The sequence below is a fragment of the Podarcis gaigeae genome, assembly GCF_964106915.1.
Source record: "Podarcis gaigeae genome assembly, chromosome: 18".
In the NCBI taxonomy this organism is placed as follows: domain Eukaryota; kingdom Metazoa; phylum Chordata; class Lepidosauria; order Squamata; family Lacertidae; genus Podarcis; species Podarcis gaigeae.
Genome location: NC_139696.1, coordinates 2,249,420 through 2,267,846, shown reverse-complemented (window position 1 = coordinate 2,267,846; position 18,427 = coordinate 2,249,420). Strand labels below are relative to the sequence as shown.

At 49.1% G+C, this 18,427-nt stretch overlaps 1 protein-coding gene across 1 annotated transcript in view; it reads right to left on the bottom strand.

Annotated features, from left to right (window-relative positions):
- The window catches only part of LOC310835536 (protein unc-13 homolog A), a 124,429-nt gene extending 106,719 nt beyond the window's left edge, over nucleotides 1-17,710 (bottom strand). The window contains exons 1-2 of the mRNA XM_083720215.1: nucleotides 17,471-17,710; nucleotides 780-809 (exon numbers count right to left, since the gene is read on the bottom strand). Coding sequence (XP_083576341.1) covers nucleotides 780-809; nucleotides 17,471-17,492 — 52 coding nt within the window. The 5' untranslated portion in view covers nucleotides 17,493-17,710. The remainder of the gene's footprint in view (nucleotides 1-779; nucleotides 810-17,470) is intronic.
- Nucleotides 17,711-18,427: the final 717 nt, after the last annotated feature.

Below are 18,427 nucleotides of genomic sequence, written 5' to 3'. Positions count from 1 at the left end.
AGCTCACCCCGTCATTGCAGGGATTCGAACCGCTAACCTTCTGATCGTCAAGTCCTAGGCTCTGTGGTTTAACCCACAGCACCACCTACGTGGAAAATAGACAGGACGCAGCAGAATATCCAAATGCACATGACTGTACTGTGGCCTTAGAACCCTTGACAGCTTCACCCTTGTCCTTTTAATGATTCCAGTTACATGAAACATTTTCTACTGTGATGCCAATAAATGTATTTCATTGATTTATGTTATTATTATTACTGTTATTATTATTATTATTATCGCTGAAATGAACAGGCACGGATTATTTTCTTCTGGCATGTCTTCCCTAAATAAAAACCTAACTAGCTACATAAAGGTAAAGGGACCCCTGACCATTAGGTCCCGTCGTGACCGACTCTGGGGTTGCGGCGCTCATCTCGCTTTATTGGCCGAGGGAGCCAGCGTACAGCTTCCGGGTCATGTGGCCAGCAGGACTAAGCCGCTTGTGGCGAACCAGAGCAGAGCACAGAAACGCCGTTTACCTTCCCGCCAGAGCGGTACCTATTTATCTACTTGCACTTTGACCTGCTTTCGAACTGCTAGGTTGGCAGGAGCAGGGACCGAGCAACGGGACCTCACCCCGTCATTGCGGGGATTTGAACCACCGACCTTCCGATCGGCAAGTCCTAGGCTCTGTGGTTTAACCCACAGCACCACCCGCGTCCCTAGGGGCAATGGTTAATCATTCTAAACTGTCGCATGACTCCCCGGGTACAAAAAGAAGAAGAGGAAGGACTCACCTTGAGGGCCGTCAAATTTGGCTTTCTTGACTGGAAGGGAAAAGGAGAAAGCAGAAGGGTTAGTTGTACCATCCAATATGTGCTCTCTTTTTCTTTCACTTGATTTTAAAATTGATTTATCATAAAGATATGTCCAAACTAGCACATGACCATGTAAACAGAACCATACACAAAGTATATTCAGTATACCTATGGGACTGCCTCTCCTGATATGTCCCACAGAGGAACTTACGGTCTTCAAACAAAAACATCTTGGAGGTCAAAGGCCACAGAGAGGTTAGGCTGGCCTCAACCAGAGGCAGGGCTTTTTCGGCTGTGGCCCCGATCTGGTGGAACGCTCTGCCACAAGAGACCAGGGCCCTGAGGGACTTGACATCTTTCCGCAGGGCCTGCAAGACAGAGCTGTTCCACCAGGCCTTTGGCCAGGGCACAGCCTGACTCCCTCCTTTGGCAATCCTCACAGAACTCTAGCCCAATTTTTTGCCATCAATTTGATTTGAATTAATTTTATAATGAAATGATTTTAGAATGTTTTATCATTTTACTGTTGTTAGCTGCTCTGAGCCCGGCTTCAGCTGGGGAGGCGGGATATAAATAAATTATTATTATTATTATTATTATTATTATTATTATTATTATTATTATTATTATTATCATCACAGTGGTACCTTGGTTCTCAAATGCCTTGGTTCCCAAACGCCGAAAACCCGAAAGTGAGTGTTCCGGTTTTCGAACGATTTTGGGAAGCCGAACGTCAGGCTCTTCTGATTGGCTGAAGGAACTTTGGTCTAAAGTAGCAAATTCTAAGGTAGAATCTTTTTTTTGATAGAGCGAAGTGTCTCACTCAGAGGTCTCCATGGTGCTGAAACGCTCCTCCTGCCTTGCTACCTTGGGAGCTGTCCATTGTGCTACCTTAGACCAAGCGCTTTGATTTCCGAACGTTTTGGAAGTCGAATAGACTTCCGGAATGGATTCCGTTTGACTTCTGAGGTACAACCGTATAAGCAAGGGCAAGAGCAGCACCCAGCACAACCTGAAGTCCTGAGAATTTCACCAACATTTTCTCTGATGTGTTTGAAGGCGACGCCTTCTCCCATTCATAAAAGATTAAAAGAAGAAGAAAGTGGAACAATTGATTGGCCCAGCACTCTTTCCATCGCTCTCTTAAAGGAACCCGGCAATTCTTCCTTCCTCTGTTTATTTGCCCTAATTCTCGGCTGGCTAAGGGACTGGGTTAAATCCATTTCCCTCGCTCCCAGAAATCTGGTGACCTACTTCTGAGCCGTCAGAGTGACATTGCATTTTGCATTTTGCATTGCCGCGGAGCCTCTGGGCAATGAGGGGAACATGTGGGAAGATGGATTCTCTCTCGCACTTGAACTCCTCCGCTCCTGAATGGCTCAGAACTGGTTTGAACCAGCTTTTTCTTTCCTCTCGCATCTTCTGGAACGCTGTCAACTCCGTCTCGCTTTTGAATGAATTAACCACTACAGTCTCGGACCGACGAAATAAAATGCACAATATAATGCAACTAGTTGCTTTTTTTTGGACACATATATAAAAAGACTCCCTTTTTTCAAAAAGAAGAAGCAGCAGCTGGTGGTGATCTTTACACTGAAGTAAGAATTATTATTTTTTTGCAACCCAGCTAATGTAATGAGGCAGTTGTAGAGTGGAAGACCAGGTTTCAAATTCCAGCTGGGTGTTGTTTTTGTGATAGAGAGAAGTGTCTCACACAGAGCTCTCCATGGTTCTGAAATGCTTTGCTGCCTTGGGAGCTGTCCATTGTGCTACCTTAGACCAAGTGACTCACTCAGAAGCCAAAGGTTTTAATTTTTTTAGTAGCCAGGCATTTGTATAAAAGTGGGGGAGGGGAGAACAATTTTTAGCTGTGGTTTTCCTGACATTATTCGCTGCCGAATTGTTTCTGTTAGGAGCTTGTGGTTTCAATGATGTGCTGTTGCGTATGATTGTTGAACCTGTCAGCTGTTAGCCACTCTGAGCTTCGGATGGGAGGAAGGGTGAAATATTGGAATCATGAATGAATGAATAAACTAGAGTTCACAGTACCAAGGCCCATGGAACAACAGCCAGCAGCCTCATAGGTGCCTTTCACTGGTGCCTCCCCAATTTATCCAGAATGCGGCAGCTAGACTGGTGACTGGGAGTGGCCACAAAGACCATATAACACCGGTCCTGAAAGACCTACATGAGCTCCCAAGACGTTTCCAAGCACAATTCAAAGGGTTGGTGCTGACATTTAAAGCCCCCAAAGCCCTTGGCCCAGTATACCTGAAGGAGCATCTCAACCCCCATCGCTCAGCCTGAGGTCCAGCTCCAAGGGCCTTCTGGCAGTTCCCTCCCTGCAAGAGGGACTGTGATGGCCTGGGATTTGGACTCGGAGGCTGAACCTGAGGAATCCCAGCCTGCACAGGATTCCCCGCCTCCAGAACCAGCTGAACCGGGGCTGGGGCTTGAGCCTGAAAGGTCCTCACCTGTGCTGGATCCTCAGGTGAGTCTGCTCTGGCTCCTGAGGGGATGGAGGACCCATTGCCTGCAGGTGCTCCACTCTCAGCCCCGTCAGGTGAAGCTGAGGTTGCCTCTGGGTCCGGTGACCCTCCAGCCTCTCCTGAGCTGCAGAGGCTCAGGGCAGAGAGGCGGAGGGAACAAAGTTCCCGCAGGAGGAGGGCTCACCTCCAGGCCAGGAGAGGTGAGTCACCTGTGGACCGGGGCCGCCCTATGCCTCAGGGCAGATAAAAGCCAGCCAGCCCCAGTCCCAAGTTGCAGGAGCAACGTTGTTGGTTGCCAGTTCCTGCCTGCACCCTGTCCTGCTGGATCTCCTGACCTCGCCCAACTCCCTGCCTTGGACTCAGCTTCAAGCTTTGACAGGCTGCCTCCATACTGCACCCTCAACCTCGGACTGGACTTGGACCTCGCCTCACGGTTATCCCACAGGACCAGCACAAGGACTCCTGTCCCTGAGCTCTGCGCTTGTGGCTCAGCAATGAGACTACAACAGGTGGGGGGGGGGCCGGCTGTAGGCAGACTGAGCTTAGTGGGGCAACTCCTTAGCCACCCGAACAGACCAGCTTGCAAAGCTTTCCACTCCCAGCCTTAAGACTCCATCAGCCTTGAACTGACACAAGTGTGATGGTGGGCAGGTGTAGGACAGGACCCCTGAGATAGAAACAGGAGGCCCCCAAGAGGTCTTGGGTGTGTTACACCACTGCCACGATGCACCCAGTATGATAGCAGGGACCACTAAAATGGCCCTTGCCTTGGTGCCTTTGTGCAAGTGGCTCAGCTGGAGCTCTCCGTGGTGCTGATTCGCCTCAACCTGCCTTCCTCTATGAGCCTCCAGATTGGACTAGGAGGCTGGTACATACAGAATAGTTTTGATTCCAGAAGGCCAGAAAATATTGTTGTTGCTTATCCAGGCTCGTCTCCTTCCAGAGAAGAGGAAGAAAGCTGCAGCAAAAAAAATATAGAAACCGGGTGCTGAGCGAAATATGGAGCTACCCACGGAACAGGTGTCCTGTCTCTGCCGCCGTCTCTGTTGACTCGACGAGATATCATTCTGCCCGCATCAAGAAATATCACTAACTCCTGGCACAGCTCCCAACCACTGTGATTTAGGGAGAGCACCAATGTTTGCCCCATAGGGGTGTCGCGAGGTCCTTTTCAATGTCTGAACTTAATGGTCTTAGAGCACGCACACTCCCTTTTAGATGTTGTTGTTGTTTAGTCATTTAGTCGTGTCCGACTCTTCGTGACCCCCTGGACCAGAGCACGCCAGGCACTCCTGTCTTCCACTGCCTCCCGCAGTTTGGTCAAACTCATGTTGGCCTCTTCGAGAACCCTGTCCCACCATCTCGTCCTCCGTCGTCCCCTTCTCCTTGTGCCCTCCATCTTTCCCAGCATCAGGGTCTTTTCCAGGGAGTCTTCTCTTCTCCTGAGGTGGCCAAAGTCTTGGAGCCTCAGCTTCAGGATCTGTCCTTCCAGTGAGCACTCAGGGCTGATTTCCTTCAGAATGGAAAGGTTTGATCCTCTTGCAGTCCATGGGACTCTCAAGAGTCTCCTCCAGCACCAGAATTCAAAAGCATCCATTCTTCGGCGATCAGCCTTCTTGATGTTCCAGCTCTCACTTCCATACATCACGACTGGGATGATAATGATATATATTAAATTTAGATAATGATATATATTAAATTAAATAATTCAAATGGGTTTATTCGGGGCCGGCTGGGGGTTAAAGAGAATTGCTTTGGGAATTCTCTGAGCTCACCAGAATTTGGGAGGAACAGAACCTGGCATAGAGTCCAACTCTGGAATGGTAAAGAGACGGAACGGGCGGAACTGGTCATTCCTACAGGTTGTGTAATGTGGGTTGTGTGAAGGGGAGAGTCAAACAATTGCGGGAGGAGGGTGGGTGTGATATAGGTGTGTTGTTTTTCTTGGAGACAGGAGAGGGAGAGGGATTTGCAAAAAAAAAAACAGGTGCAGAGAGATATGCTATAAGGTAAAGAGTAAAGGGACCCCTGACCATTAGGTCCAGTCGTGGCCGACTCTGGGGTTGCGGCGCTCATCTCGCTTTACTGGCCGAGGGAGCCGGCGTACAGCTTCCGGGTCATGTGGCCAGCAGGACTAAGCCGCTTCTGGCTAACCAGAGCAGCGCACGGAAACGCCGTTTACCTTCCCGCCAGAGCTGTACCTATTTATCTACTTGCACTTTGATGTGCTTTCGAAATCCTAGGTTGGCAGGAGCAGGGACCGAGCAACGGGAGCCCACCCCGTCATTGCAGGGATTCGAACCGCCGACCTTCTGATCGGCAAGTCCTAGGATCTATGGTTTAACCCACAGCGCCACCCACGTCCTATAGAGATATGCTAGATCTGATTAAATACAGGTAGGCAGATTTGATTAGGTGGTGGCAGATCGGATTAGATAGATGCAGTCGAATTTAGATAGGTTCAGAGAGATCGAGTTCGATGCAAAGATTAGGTCCAGTCGTGACCGACTCTGGGGTTGCGGCGCTCATCTCGCTTTATTGGCCAAGGGAGCCGGCGTCCAGCTTCTGGGTCATGTGGCCAGCAGGACTAAGCCGCTTCTGGCGAACCAGAGCAGCGCACGGAAACGCCGTTGACCTTCCCACCAGAGTGGTACCTATTTATCTACTTGCACTTTGACATGCCTTTGAACTGCTAGGTTGGCAGGAGCAGGGATTGGTTGAGATAGGTGCAAATTAGGTTAGATCATCTACACAACCGTTTATTCCATTTCCCCGACTTTCTCTGCCTTTCACACAATGCAAGAAGCCCTTCCAGAAATCTAGCAGGATCTACCGGAAGAGATGGAATTTGGGGTGAGGTTACCAGATTTTTTTCCCGATGAATCCACTGACACTTTTAAACTGAGCATCCTTCAAGGCATCCCAGGACGCCACAGAAAATGGGTTTAATTCCATTTCGAAGAGGTCTGCTCACTGCACCATTGCTTGGAAGAACAGTGGGATAGAAGTGTTTTAAAATAAAAAACACACACCAAAATGTTCTTATTCCTCTACCTCCCTCTCTTGCTGCTACTGTGAAAGCTCCTTTATTCCCTTCTCTGCTAGATTCTGCCTCTTAAAGCCTTCACATTTAACGGAACTATTTTTAATCTCCTCCTCGTTTTCACTTCCAGATGGCATGTGGCTGCCGACATGCCGACACACACACATGCCGACACACACACCCTTTCTCTCTGTACTTAGAAGTGAGAGGACACGAGGCCATTTCATGAAGCCCCACAAAAATGTGGTTGGCATCTCTCTCTCCAGAAGCTCAGATTGCAAAAATCTGCCATACCTGGGTCTCAAGATCCTTGTTTCCCCAAAACAGTCGACTGGAGAAGCCCAGCTGTCAACACAGGCTGGTCCGTTCAGACCAGTTAAAGGACCATTCCACCAACCTGAGTTGGCAAATCTGGATAGCTCAGTTGGTTAGAGCCTGGTACTGATAACGCCAAGGTTGCAGGTTCGGTCCCCCGTATGGGACGACTGCAAATTCTTGCATTGTAGAGGGTCAGACTAGAGGACCCTCACTGTTCCTTTCAACTTTATGATGCTAAGCGGACTGTCTGGCCAGAGTGGTGCTTGCTCTGGTTATCTCCCGCTTGGACTACTGCCATGCGCTCTCCGTGGGGCTCCCTTGGAAGGTGACCTGGAAACTACAACTAATCCAGAATGCGACTGGGGACTGGGAGCGGCCACCAAGACTATATAACACCGGTCCTGAAAGACCTACATTGGCTCCCAGGACATTTCCGAGCACAATTCAAAGTGTTGGTGCTGACCTTGAAAGCCCTAAACGGCCTCAGCCCAGTATAAGTGAAGGAGCTTCTCCAACCCCATTGTTCAGCCCAGACACAGGGGTCCAGCTCTGAGGGCCTTCGGGTGATCCACTCCCTGCGAGAAGAGAGGTTGTGCAGGGAGCCAGGCAGAGGTCGCACAGCCTAGGAGTCATTTTGAACTCCCAGCTGTCCATGGAGGCGCAGGTCAATTCTGTGTCCAGGGCAGCTGTCTCCCAGCTCCATCTGGTACGCAGGATGAGACCCTCCCTGCCCGCAGACTGGCCAGAGTGGTGCATGCTCTGGTTATCTCCCTCTTGGACTACTGCCATGCGCTCTCCGTGGGGCTGCCTTTGAAGGTGACCCGGAAACTACAACTAATCCAGAATGCGGCAGCCAGACTGGGGACTGGGAGCGGCTGCTGAGACCACATAACACTGGTCCTGAAAGACCTACATTGGCTCCCAGGATGTTTCCGAGCACAATTCAAAGTGTTGGTGCTGACCTTGAAAGCCCTAAATGGTCCAGTAGACCTGAAGGAGCGTCTCCACCCCCATCATTCAGCCCGCACACTGATGTCCAGCACTGAGGGCCTTCTGGCGGTTCCCAATCGAATATAAAATAATATAAAGCTTGAACAGGCTGTATGTGTTTAATGCCCCGAAACCTTTCCTGGTCTTTTCATGCCGGGCCACCTATTTTTTTCAGCAACTCGCCCACTCTGCTTAACCATGGCTGGGTAGATTTCAAAGCCAAAATTGCCTGGCAGAGAAATGTTAGATCCATTTTAAGCTCGGAGCAAATTGTCATGTGAAACATCCACCTATTGAAGCGAGGAACAGAAGGAATGGGGCGGCTTGGGGTTTCTTATCTAAGCTTAATGGTTGTGGCACCAATATATCTGAAAGGGAGCGGTGCCTTCAGGGATCAATGGGCACCCCAGTTTCTCCCCCCAAATTCTGAACTCTTGCCCGCTGCCAGAGGGAACGATGCATGGGAAATAAGTCTCCGTCGTTTCATTTGAAAGATTTCTAAAATTGTACGTCAGGGGTACATTTAATCCAGCAAAAGGCTGTGTTGGAGTGTCTGCCTTTGCACTCAGAATGCCCTGGGTTCGAGTCTCGGCACCCCCGGATAAGGCTAGGAAATGCTTTGCTCTGAGAACACTGGCAATAGGCAACACTGAACAAAATGGACGAGAAGTCTGAATTGATCATATTATCATTCTGCCCGGACACTGAGGTCCAGCTCCGAGGGCCTTCTGGCAGTTCTCTCCCTGCGATAAGTGAGGTTACAGGGAACCAGGCAGAGGGCCTTCTCGGTGGTGGCGCCTGCCCTGTGGAATGCCCTCCCACCAGATGTCAAGGAAATAAACAACTACCTGACATTTAGAAGACATCTGAAAGCAGCCCTATTTAGGGAAGCTTTTAACGTTTGATGTTTTAATGTATTTTTAATATTTTGTTGCAACTTGAAGCCATGGGTTCGAGTCCTGCCCTTCGGAGCAGGAGAAAACAAGCTTACTCCCTCTTCCATGTGATATTTGAAAATGCCTATCTCCTCTTTTCCAGGCTAAACATGCACAGATCCTTCAACTGCTCCTCATCAGGCTTGGTTTCCAGACCCTTGACCATGGGTAGGCAACCTAAGGCCTGGGGGCCGCATCTGGCCCAATCGCCTTCACAATCCGGCCCACGTATGGTCCGGGAATCAACGTGTTTTTACATGAGTAGAATGGGTCCTTTTATTTAAAATGCATCTCTGGGTTATTTGTGGGGCATTGGAATTCATTTATTTTCAAAATATAGTCCGGCCCCCCACAAGGTCAGGGGACAGTGGACCGGCCCCCTGCTGAAAAAGTTTGCTGAATCCTGCCCTTGACCATCTTGGTCACCCTTCTGGACCATCCTTCCAGCTTGTCAACGTTCAACAGTGGAACAGACTTGTTTGGGAGATGGCTGGCTTTCCGTCCTTGGTGGTTTTGAAGTGGAGATTTCCTGGCCATCTGTCAGAGATTTGCCAGCTGCGATTCCTGCCTTGCAAAAGGGGGGTTGGGCTAGATGACCCTTGTGGGTCCCTTTGGGGGTGTGATGAACCTACAACTTCTTCCCCTGCCAATTCTAGAGGCTGGAACCACGTTCGCTCCTCCTTCAGACCTTCCCTTCCCCCCAAAAAACGAACCACACCTTTGCCGTGTGTGTCGTTCGAGGTGGTAGACAATGCTGAGATGCTGGATTTCAGCTGCATGCCTCTGCATCTTGAGGAGTGGGGGGCGATGTCCTAATTTTAAAAAATTGCAGGAGGCAGCAGCAAAGGAGAGTTCTATTTATTTCTCCCCACTTTCACCACGCATCACAAATCCTTGCAAGCTTGTGTACCGTCAGCCGAGCCTTACAATTAACAGCTCTCGGCAACGTCTGATTTTCCAGCAGTGTCAGTTTTAGGCTCCGTGCCAGAAATAGCAGATTCGTTTTAGAGGCAGGGGAAGGAAAAGAGCTTACATCCCAATCCAACACCCCCCCCCCTTAGGAGACCAACACCCAGCGTTGGGGCACTGATAATCCAGATGTTACGGGAAAATTCTGGGTACGGGTTTACTCGTCGGGTTTGCCACTCTCCTGGCCAGCTAAAGGAGGAATCTCCAGCCAAGTGAAGAAGCAAATCAGCAGTCAGTAGACCTTTGTTGTTGCAACAAGGTTCAAACACACATGGACAGGGCTGGATTTAGGTTTGATGAGGTCCTAAGCTCCTGAAGGTAATGGGGCCTTTCTATGTCCAGCTGTCCTTTATCAACAACAAACTGTCGCTGTTTTTTTGTGTTGAATATATGCTATATGGTAATTGATGGACCTCATAGGTATCTCAAGCCATTTGCACACATTGCCATGCAACCAGTCCATGCAGAATGTTAAGTCGTTTAGTCGTGTCTGACTCTTGGTGACCCCATAGACCAGAGCACGCCAGGCCCTCCTGTCTTCCACTGCCTCCCGCAGTTTGGTCAAACTCATATTAGGCAATGATCAAGGGCCTGGCAGCCAAGCCTGATGAGGAAAGGTTGAAGGAGCTGGGTATGTTTAGGCTGGAAAAACGACTGAGAGGAGATAGGAGAGCCATCTTCCAATATCTTAAGAGCTATCGCATGGAAGTAAAAAGCAGAGACATCACCTTGCCAACAAAGGTCCGGACAGTCAAAGCTATGGTTTTCCCAGTAGTGATGCATGGAAGTGAGAGCTGGACCATCAAGAAGGCTGATGGCCGGAGAATGGATGCTTTTGAATTCTGGTGCTGGAGGAGACTCTTGAGAGTCCCATGGATGGCAAGAAGATCCAATCTCTCCATTCTGAAGGAAATCAGCCCTGAGTGCTCACTGGAAGGACAGTTCCTGAAGCTGAGGCTCCAAGACTTTGGCCACCTCAGGAGAAGAGACGACTCCCTGGAAAAGACCCTGATGTTGGGAAAGATGGAGGGCACAAGGAGAAGGGGACGACAGAGGATGAGATGGTGGGACAGTGTTCTGGAAGCTACCAGCATGAGTTTGACCAAACTGTGGGAGGCAGTGGAAGACAGGAGGGCCTGGCGTGCTCTGGTCTAGGGGGTTACAAAGGGTTGGACACAACTAAACAACGAATCCTATGGAAGATGGAGCAAGCTTGTTTTCTCCTGGAGGGTAGGACTCAAACCCATGAGAGCAGATTGTTGAGATTTTTGGAGTGGGGATTCTGTCCCAAAAAGGCAAAGAGGGATACTCAAACACACAGTTCCTGGTTCTATTGGAAACAACTCAGATATTTTGAGGGAACTGGGTATGCCTAGCCTGCAAAAGCGGAGACACGATGGTCATTCTCCAACATCTGAATGGCCGTCTCATGGAAGACGGAGGAAGATTGTTTTCTGCTGCTCCACCAATTGGGGACCGTTGAAACAGCCGCAACTGACTACATCACCGCTGCCAAATCTCTAGAAGGAGCCTTCCGTAAGGACATTCATTCATAGACGGTTCCCAGAAAGCACATGTCTCCAGAATGGCTGACAAGCCTGGCCCCATCGGACACCTCTGATTTATAGATTTGTGCCAATGACTATCATTAACCTTTTTTCCCCTTTCTTTTTTTGCAGACTCGGTCCTCACCAGCTTCTACAAACCCTCAAGCGATGAGATTTCTGGGAGGACGTCCCCTTAGGAATCCTGCCTGGGTGTTTAGACAACCTGCTTTTAAGCCGATTTTGTTTTTGTTTGAACCTTTTAAAGCATTGCTGTTCCTTTCCCCATAATCTTATCGATTTATCCTTTCCATGGAACAGCACTGAGGATTTTCTTTACACCCAAGCCGTGTACAAATCTGACGAAATAATAATAATAGCAATAAATTTTTATTTATACCCCGCCCTCCCCAGCCAAGACTGGGCTCAGGGCGGCTAACAACCAATAATAGAAACAAGTTGATTAAAATACAATTTTAAAAGATTAAAATCCAACATTAAAACATTAGGATGCAGTCTCTGTAAGCAGTAAAAGCGTCAAATCCCCACGGTTTACCTTTCCACCAAACCACACACACACACACACACACACACACACACACACACACCCTGCCCCGTATTCATTTAACCCGGAATGCCAACTGCTTGAAACCACAGAAGGGGACAGGTCTCCTGTGCTCAAATAGCATCTCTCCCCACCAGAAGACCCCTTTATTAAGCCAATCCATGAGGGCTAGAATCCTGATCTACCTTTTGGAAGGAGGACAGCAGCTGAGCAGCAGAGTACCTCCTTGCCCCAGCTTTGGTCCCTGAACCGTCTCCTGTTTAAGGCTCTGGTGACAAGCTCCAGCCTGAAACCCAAGCATGTTGACATGGCTGGATGGCCTAGTGGTCTGACATGGTTTAAAGGAGCTGCCTAGGACTGGTCAGCGGTTCGAATCCCCATGACGGGGTGAGCTCCCGTTGCTGGGTCCCTGCTCCTGCCAACCTAGCAGTTCGAAAGCACGTCAAAGTGCAAGTAGATAAATAGGTACCGCTCCGGCAGGAAGGTAAACGGCATTTCCGTGCGCTGCTCTGGTTCACCAGAAGCGGCTTAGTCATGCTGGCCACATGACCCAGAAGCTGTACACTGGCTCCCTCGGCCAGTAAAGCGAGATGAGCGCCGCAACCCCAGAGTCGGTCACGACTGGACCTAATGGTCAGGGGTTCCTTTACCTTTACCTTACTAGGACTGCTATGTTGTGGGGAGAGGGGCCGAAGCCTCTGTTCTCCCACTCCAGAAGGCATTTTGCAGCCAGGGGCGTAGCTAGCTGTTCCGGCAAGCGGAGAGCGGGGTGATGTGCGCACGGGGGCGCTGCAAGGGGCCGCCACGGCGATCCGCCTAGGGAGGTGGTGTGGCGAGCTGGCCACAGTTTTCCTGGCGGGCACAAGCCCTCCGCTGCTATTTTGGGCAGCGCAGGGCCTTGAACCACCGCATCACTGCCAGGAGAGGCATGTGGCTCAGGTGTGCTGCAGGCCAGGCCCCATGATGACAATAATAATTAAAAATTATTTAAACCCCACCCTATCCATGCAAAGCCGGGCTCAGAGCGGCTAACAATAAAAGTAACACAGCATTCTAAAATCAATTCATTCTAAAATCAATTTAAAATCAAATTAATGGCAACCATTGGGCTAGAGTTCTATGAGGATTAGAGAATGAGAGGGAGTCAGACTGTGCTTGGCCAAAGGCCTGGCGGAACAGCTCTGACTTGCAGGCCCTGCGGAAAGATGTCAAGTCCCGCAGGGCCCTGGTCTTTTGGGACAAAGCGTTCCACCAAGTTGGGGCCAGTGCTGAAAAGGCCCTGGCTCTGGTTGAGGCCAGCCTAACTTCCCTGTGGCCTGGGACCTCCAAGGTGTTTTTGTTTGAAGGCCGTAAGGTCCTCCGTGGGATGTACCAGGAGAGGCAGTCCCGTAGGTACGAGGGTCCTAGGCCGCATAGGGCTTTAAAGGTTTAAACCAGCACCTTAAACCTGATCCTGTACCCCACCGGGAGCTAGTGCAGCTGGTATTTGTTGTCGTTTAGTCGTGTCCGCCTTTTCGTGACCCCCTGGACCAGAGCACGCCAGGCCCTCCTGTCTTCCACTGTCTCCCGCAGTTTGGTCAAACTCATGCTGGTTGCTTCGAGAACACTGTCCCACCATCTCGTCCTCCGTCGTCCCCTTCTCCTTGCGCCCTCCATCTTTCCCAACATCAGGGTCTTTTCTAGGGAGTCTTCTCTTCTCCTGAGGTGGCCAAAGTCTTGGAGCCTCAGCTTCAGGATCTGTCCTTCCAGTGAACACTCAGGGCTGATTTCCTTCCGAATGGAGAGGTTTGATCTTCTTGCAGTCCATGGGACTCTCAAGAGTCTCCTCCAGCACCACAATTCAAAAGCATCCATTCTTCGGCGATCAGCCTTCTTGATGGTCCAGCTCTCCCTTCCATACATCACTACTGGGAAAACCAGAGCTTGAACTATACGAGCCTTTGTTGGCAAGGTGATGTCTCTGCTTTTTAAGATGCTTTTTAAAGCTGGTATAGCACCGGGTGAATATGATCCCATGGCGAGGACTCCGTAAGTGATAAGTGCTGACCCCCTCAGGGATGACACCTGGGGCTGACTGCACCCCCCTCCTTCCCACACCCCAGTTTGCAGCCTGCAACCCAATCGGACGTCTCTGCCCCCTACTGGTTCCTTTCCTTGCCAGTTTCCCCAAGCAGACTGGCACTGGTAGCTGCGCTCGTGGTTTCGGCAGCCAAACCCCAAAGAGAGGCCCGTTGCATTTTTTGTGAATGTAGGCATTGTAGCCAAGCACTTTGGGCAGGGCAAGTGAGCGTTTTACAGGGCCCGGGTGATCTAATAGCATATCAACAGACGAGCGGGGAATTCTTTTTATTTTTTAATTACAGATAGGTAGCCGTGTTGGTCTGCCATAGTCGAAACAAAAAAAAATCCTTCCAGTAGCACCTTAAAGACCAACTAAGTCAGTTCTTGGTATGAGCTTTCGTGTGCATGCACACTTCTTCAGATACCTGCGGCTCAATGTGGTGCCTTCCATAGTTCCAGTTACAGATAGGTAGCCGTGTTGGTCTGCCATAGTCAAAACAAAAAAAAATTCCTTCCAGTGAATTTTTTTTGTTTTTTAATTGATACAGTAAGAAAAGAAAAAAGAAAACACAAATACCAAATTACACACAGGAATAACAATGGGCACAAAATTTTCTTAACAGTAAGACATAAATTGGTCTTAACACTAAAGACCCAACCTCATGTCTATTCCATTTTTTGATTTCATATAACACACTTATCATAATTAAACTTTTTCTTAATATATCTTCTTATACAGTATCTGCCTTGCAACTATTACTGAAGTTCCCCGAATGCTGCAGCCGAGTTTAAACTACTATATTTATATTCTAAATATTCTTTGAAAACCTCCGATTTTGAAACAAATCGCTGTTTTTGATTTTCCCCCCTTTATTTTTTTCTGATAAACCATCTAATTCTGCATATTCTGTCAGCTTTTGAATCCAATCTTGTATAGAGGGAATTTCATTACTCTTCCAGAATTCTTCCTTCTTTTAAATGGGCTGCAACTTAAAATACACTCACACACCACATCCCGTGATAGTATTTCCTATAGAGCTACAAAGCTTTCAGCCGAATGGGAGATACACAGCTTTGCAGGCCCTCCAAGTGCCCCCGTTTCCCAGGATTTACAGAAACCATCCCGGTTCCTGATTTGAACCCGCTTTTCCTTAAGGACGTCCCTATTTTCATTAGGGAAATGTTGGAGGGTATGGAGTTATCCAACCCTGCCCACCAGAGCCGTCCGAAGACAGCCCTGTATAGGCAACTTTTAAAATGTTTAATATTAATAATAATTTTTTTATTCCCTGCCCATCTGGCTGGGCTTCGCCAGCCACTCTGGGCGGCTTTCAACAAATTAAAATACAGTAATGCATCAAACGGGACGCAGGTGGCGCTGTGGGTTAAAGCCTCAGCGCCTAGGACTTGCCGATTGAAAGGTCGGCGGTTCGAATCCCTGCGGCGGGGTGCGCTCCCGCTGCTCGGTCCCAGCGCCTGCCAACCTAGCAGTTTGAAAGCACCTCCGGGTGCAAGTAGATAAATAGGGACCGCTTACCAGCGGGAAGGTAAACGGCGTTTCCGTGTGCGGCTCTGGCTCACCAGATGCAGCTTTGTCACGCTGGCCACGTGACCCGGAAGTGTCTCCGGACAGCGCTGGCCCCTGGTCTCTTAAGTGAGATGGGCGCACAACCCCAGAGTCTGTCAAGACTGGCCCGTATGGGCAGGGGTACCTTTACCTTTACCTTTAATGCATCAAACATTAAAAGCTTCCCTAAACAGGGTTGCCTTCAGATGTCTTCTAATGTTTTGTTATTACATATATGAATCTATTGGAGTGGCTAGGACGACCCAGGCAGATGAGTTGGGGGTGTAAATAGTAAAATTATTGTGGAATAGAATAATAATGCGAGAAGCGAGGTTACAGGGAACTAGGCAGAGGGCCTTCTTGGTGGTGGTGCCCGCCCTGTGCAACGCCCTCCCATCAGATGTCAAGGAAATAAACATCTACCTGACTTTTAGAAAACATCTGAAGGCAGTCCTGTTTAGGGAAGTTTTTAATATTTATTATTTTTAACACTTGATGGGAAGCCGCCCAGAGTGGCTGGGGAAACTCAGCCAGATGGGCGGGGTATAAATAATAAATTATTATTATTATTATTAAGGGAAGTTTTTAATGTTTGATGTTTTATTGTGCTTTTAATATTCTGTTGGGAGCCGCCCAGAGTGGCTGGGGAAACCCAGCCAGAAAGGCGGGGGGTATAAATGATATATTATTATTATTATTATTATTATTATTATTATTATTAATGTGGGAACCAATGGGAGAATGGAAAGGGGTCGGGGAGACCTCCACACACACCCCTAAGGGTCATCTATTCCAATTCTCTGCAATGCAGGAATATGCAGCTGTCTCGTTCAGGGAATCGAACCTGCAACTTTGGCTTTTATCAGCACCACGCTCTAACCAACAGAGCTGCTCCGTTGCTGGGAGATATAGTTTAACAACCACTGGGGAGGGGGTGGCAGATGTGCCCCATCCGTGTTTCACAGAACTTTAAAAAAAAACAAACCCAAAAAACCAGATTAAGAACAAGAACTTCTCAATATAGATACAGGATCGCAGGACGCTTGCCTTACGCTGAGTCCATCTAGCTCCGTATTTCCAACACTGACTCACAGCAGCTGACTAGCACTGACTGGCGGCAGATCCACAGCCTTTCCCCGGATAGGTAGAGATCCAGCTAAATCCGACTCAGCAAAGACCCGCCAACGCCAGCCAGTTTCAGAGTAGACCCATTCATGGGCATGGATCTTCCTTACTCCTATCTATTTCAGCGGGCCTACTCTGAACACAACCTAGTTAGGAGCTCCCCAATGGATCTGATCCACAACAGCCAGGATCGGACGCAGCCCCTTTGGCTATACAGAAATATATTTTAAAAACCTTGCTAGGTGTAGGCATGCACAGATATAATAAGGTAGTTTTTAAAATCATTTTTAACCGCACTGCCTTTTACGCGCGCAAGGGAGAAAAGGGGAAACGTTGAAAATTAGCGAGGGGGGGGGGTGCAAGCGACCGACCCCGGATCCCCGATATTTCCATTTAAATGGTAATAACGGGAACGTGTGGGATAGGTGCGAAATTCACACCTTCCCCCGTGCCAGCAATGGGGAGGATTAATTCGGCGCCTCGATTATCAGAGGGGAGGGGGAACCATCTGGAGGGATGAAATGGAAGGAAAATGAGAGAATTAGCCCTCATCCTTCTTCAGCTAAGCTTTTCTCGTAAAACCGAAGCGAGGAGATTGTCCGAGTCGGAGGAGCGCATCTCTCAGCCACACACAGAGAAATGTACCACACCCTCGGCTCCGCCACACACACCTCCCATTCATGAAAAATGCCTGCCTTTTAAATATGCCCCAGAGACGAGGTTCCCCTCTTCCACCGACACACCGAGGAGCGTCCGTAACCGCAAAACGCTTCGCTATATATCCCTCCATACAAGAGACAAATATCCCTGGATACAACAGCAGAATACGCGCCGCACCACACCAGAAAAATACATCCCCCCACCACCCAACCCGCCCCCCCACCAACCGCCCCATCTTATTGCTGTCAAATCGCATCCCCCGCCTTCGTTTTCGCAGAGGCACGAGAATCGTAATTTCTAATCCGGATCACAGCGACATTGAAACCCATATATGAAATAATTATCTGGAGAGATAAAATGGGAATAGACTCTCGATTTGGGGTTTTCTTTTAAAGAAATCTTACCTCCAACACAAAGCAAAGACATGGTCCTTTCTTAATTTCTCTCTCTCGAAAATTTTTTATCCCTTCCCTTCGGCGAGGCTGGCTTTTCAGATTTGGCTCTCAGCTCGGACCTGGGTTAGGAGAGGCTGCGCGTTGTCGTCGCCTTCTGGGAAATTGCATACTTCTGGAATTGTTCCACCTTCCTTGGGTTCCTCTAGCAGCCAGCCATTTTATTTCAGCACCAAGGCCTTTGGACAGCTCCTGACGTCAGGGTGATGAAAGAGAGAAAGAGGAGGGGGGGGGGAGAGGAAGACCAAAAAAAAGAAAGGAGGCGGATTTATAAAGGACCACCTGATCTGGGCTGAGATTTCACATCTTAAAGGCACCCGTTATAAGAGGCCGCAGTTATGCTGCTGAAATGCCTCTACGTTAACCAGGCAGATCTCCACACGCTTTTGAAATTTTGTCACTCAGTTACGTAAGGAGGAAACCTTGTGTTTGGGCAAGGCCGAAGGAGACTCACTTTTGCCCGCTACAGTGGTCAAGCAGGTGTCCCAAAGGGAAGCTGAGTGAAACCGGTTTCTGATTCTTGATCCCGGACAAAGGGCTTTCAGGAACCAAAGACCCATCTGGCCATAGAGTCCTAGAGTCTGAAGGTTCATGTGAGGTTCATCTGGTGCAACTTCTTGCAATGCTCGGACCTGCAACCTTGGCGTTATCAGTGCTCTAACCAGATGAGCTCCAGCACCCTCTTATCCTGGACAAGAGATATGGGGAAACCTGGTGGCTTCGAACCTAGCAGTTTGAAAGCACACCAGCGCAAGTAGATAAATAGGTACCACTGCAGCGGGAAGGTAAATGGTGTTTCCGTGCACTCTGGTTTCCTTCACGCACCAGAAGCAGTTCAGTCCTGCTGGCCACATGACCTGGGAAGCTGTCTGTGGACAAACGCCGGCTCCCTCGGCCTGAAAGCGAGAT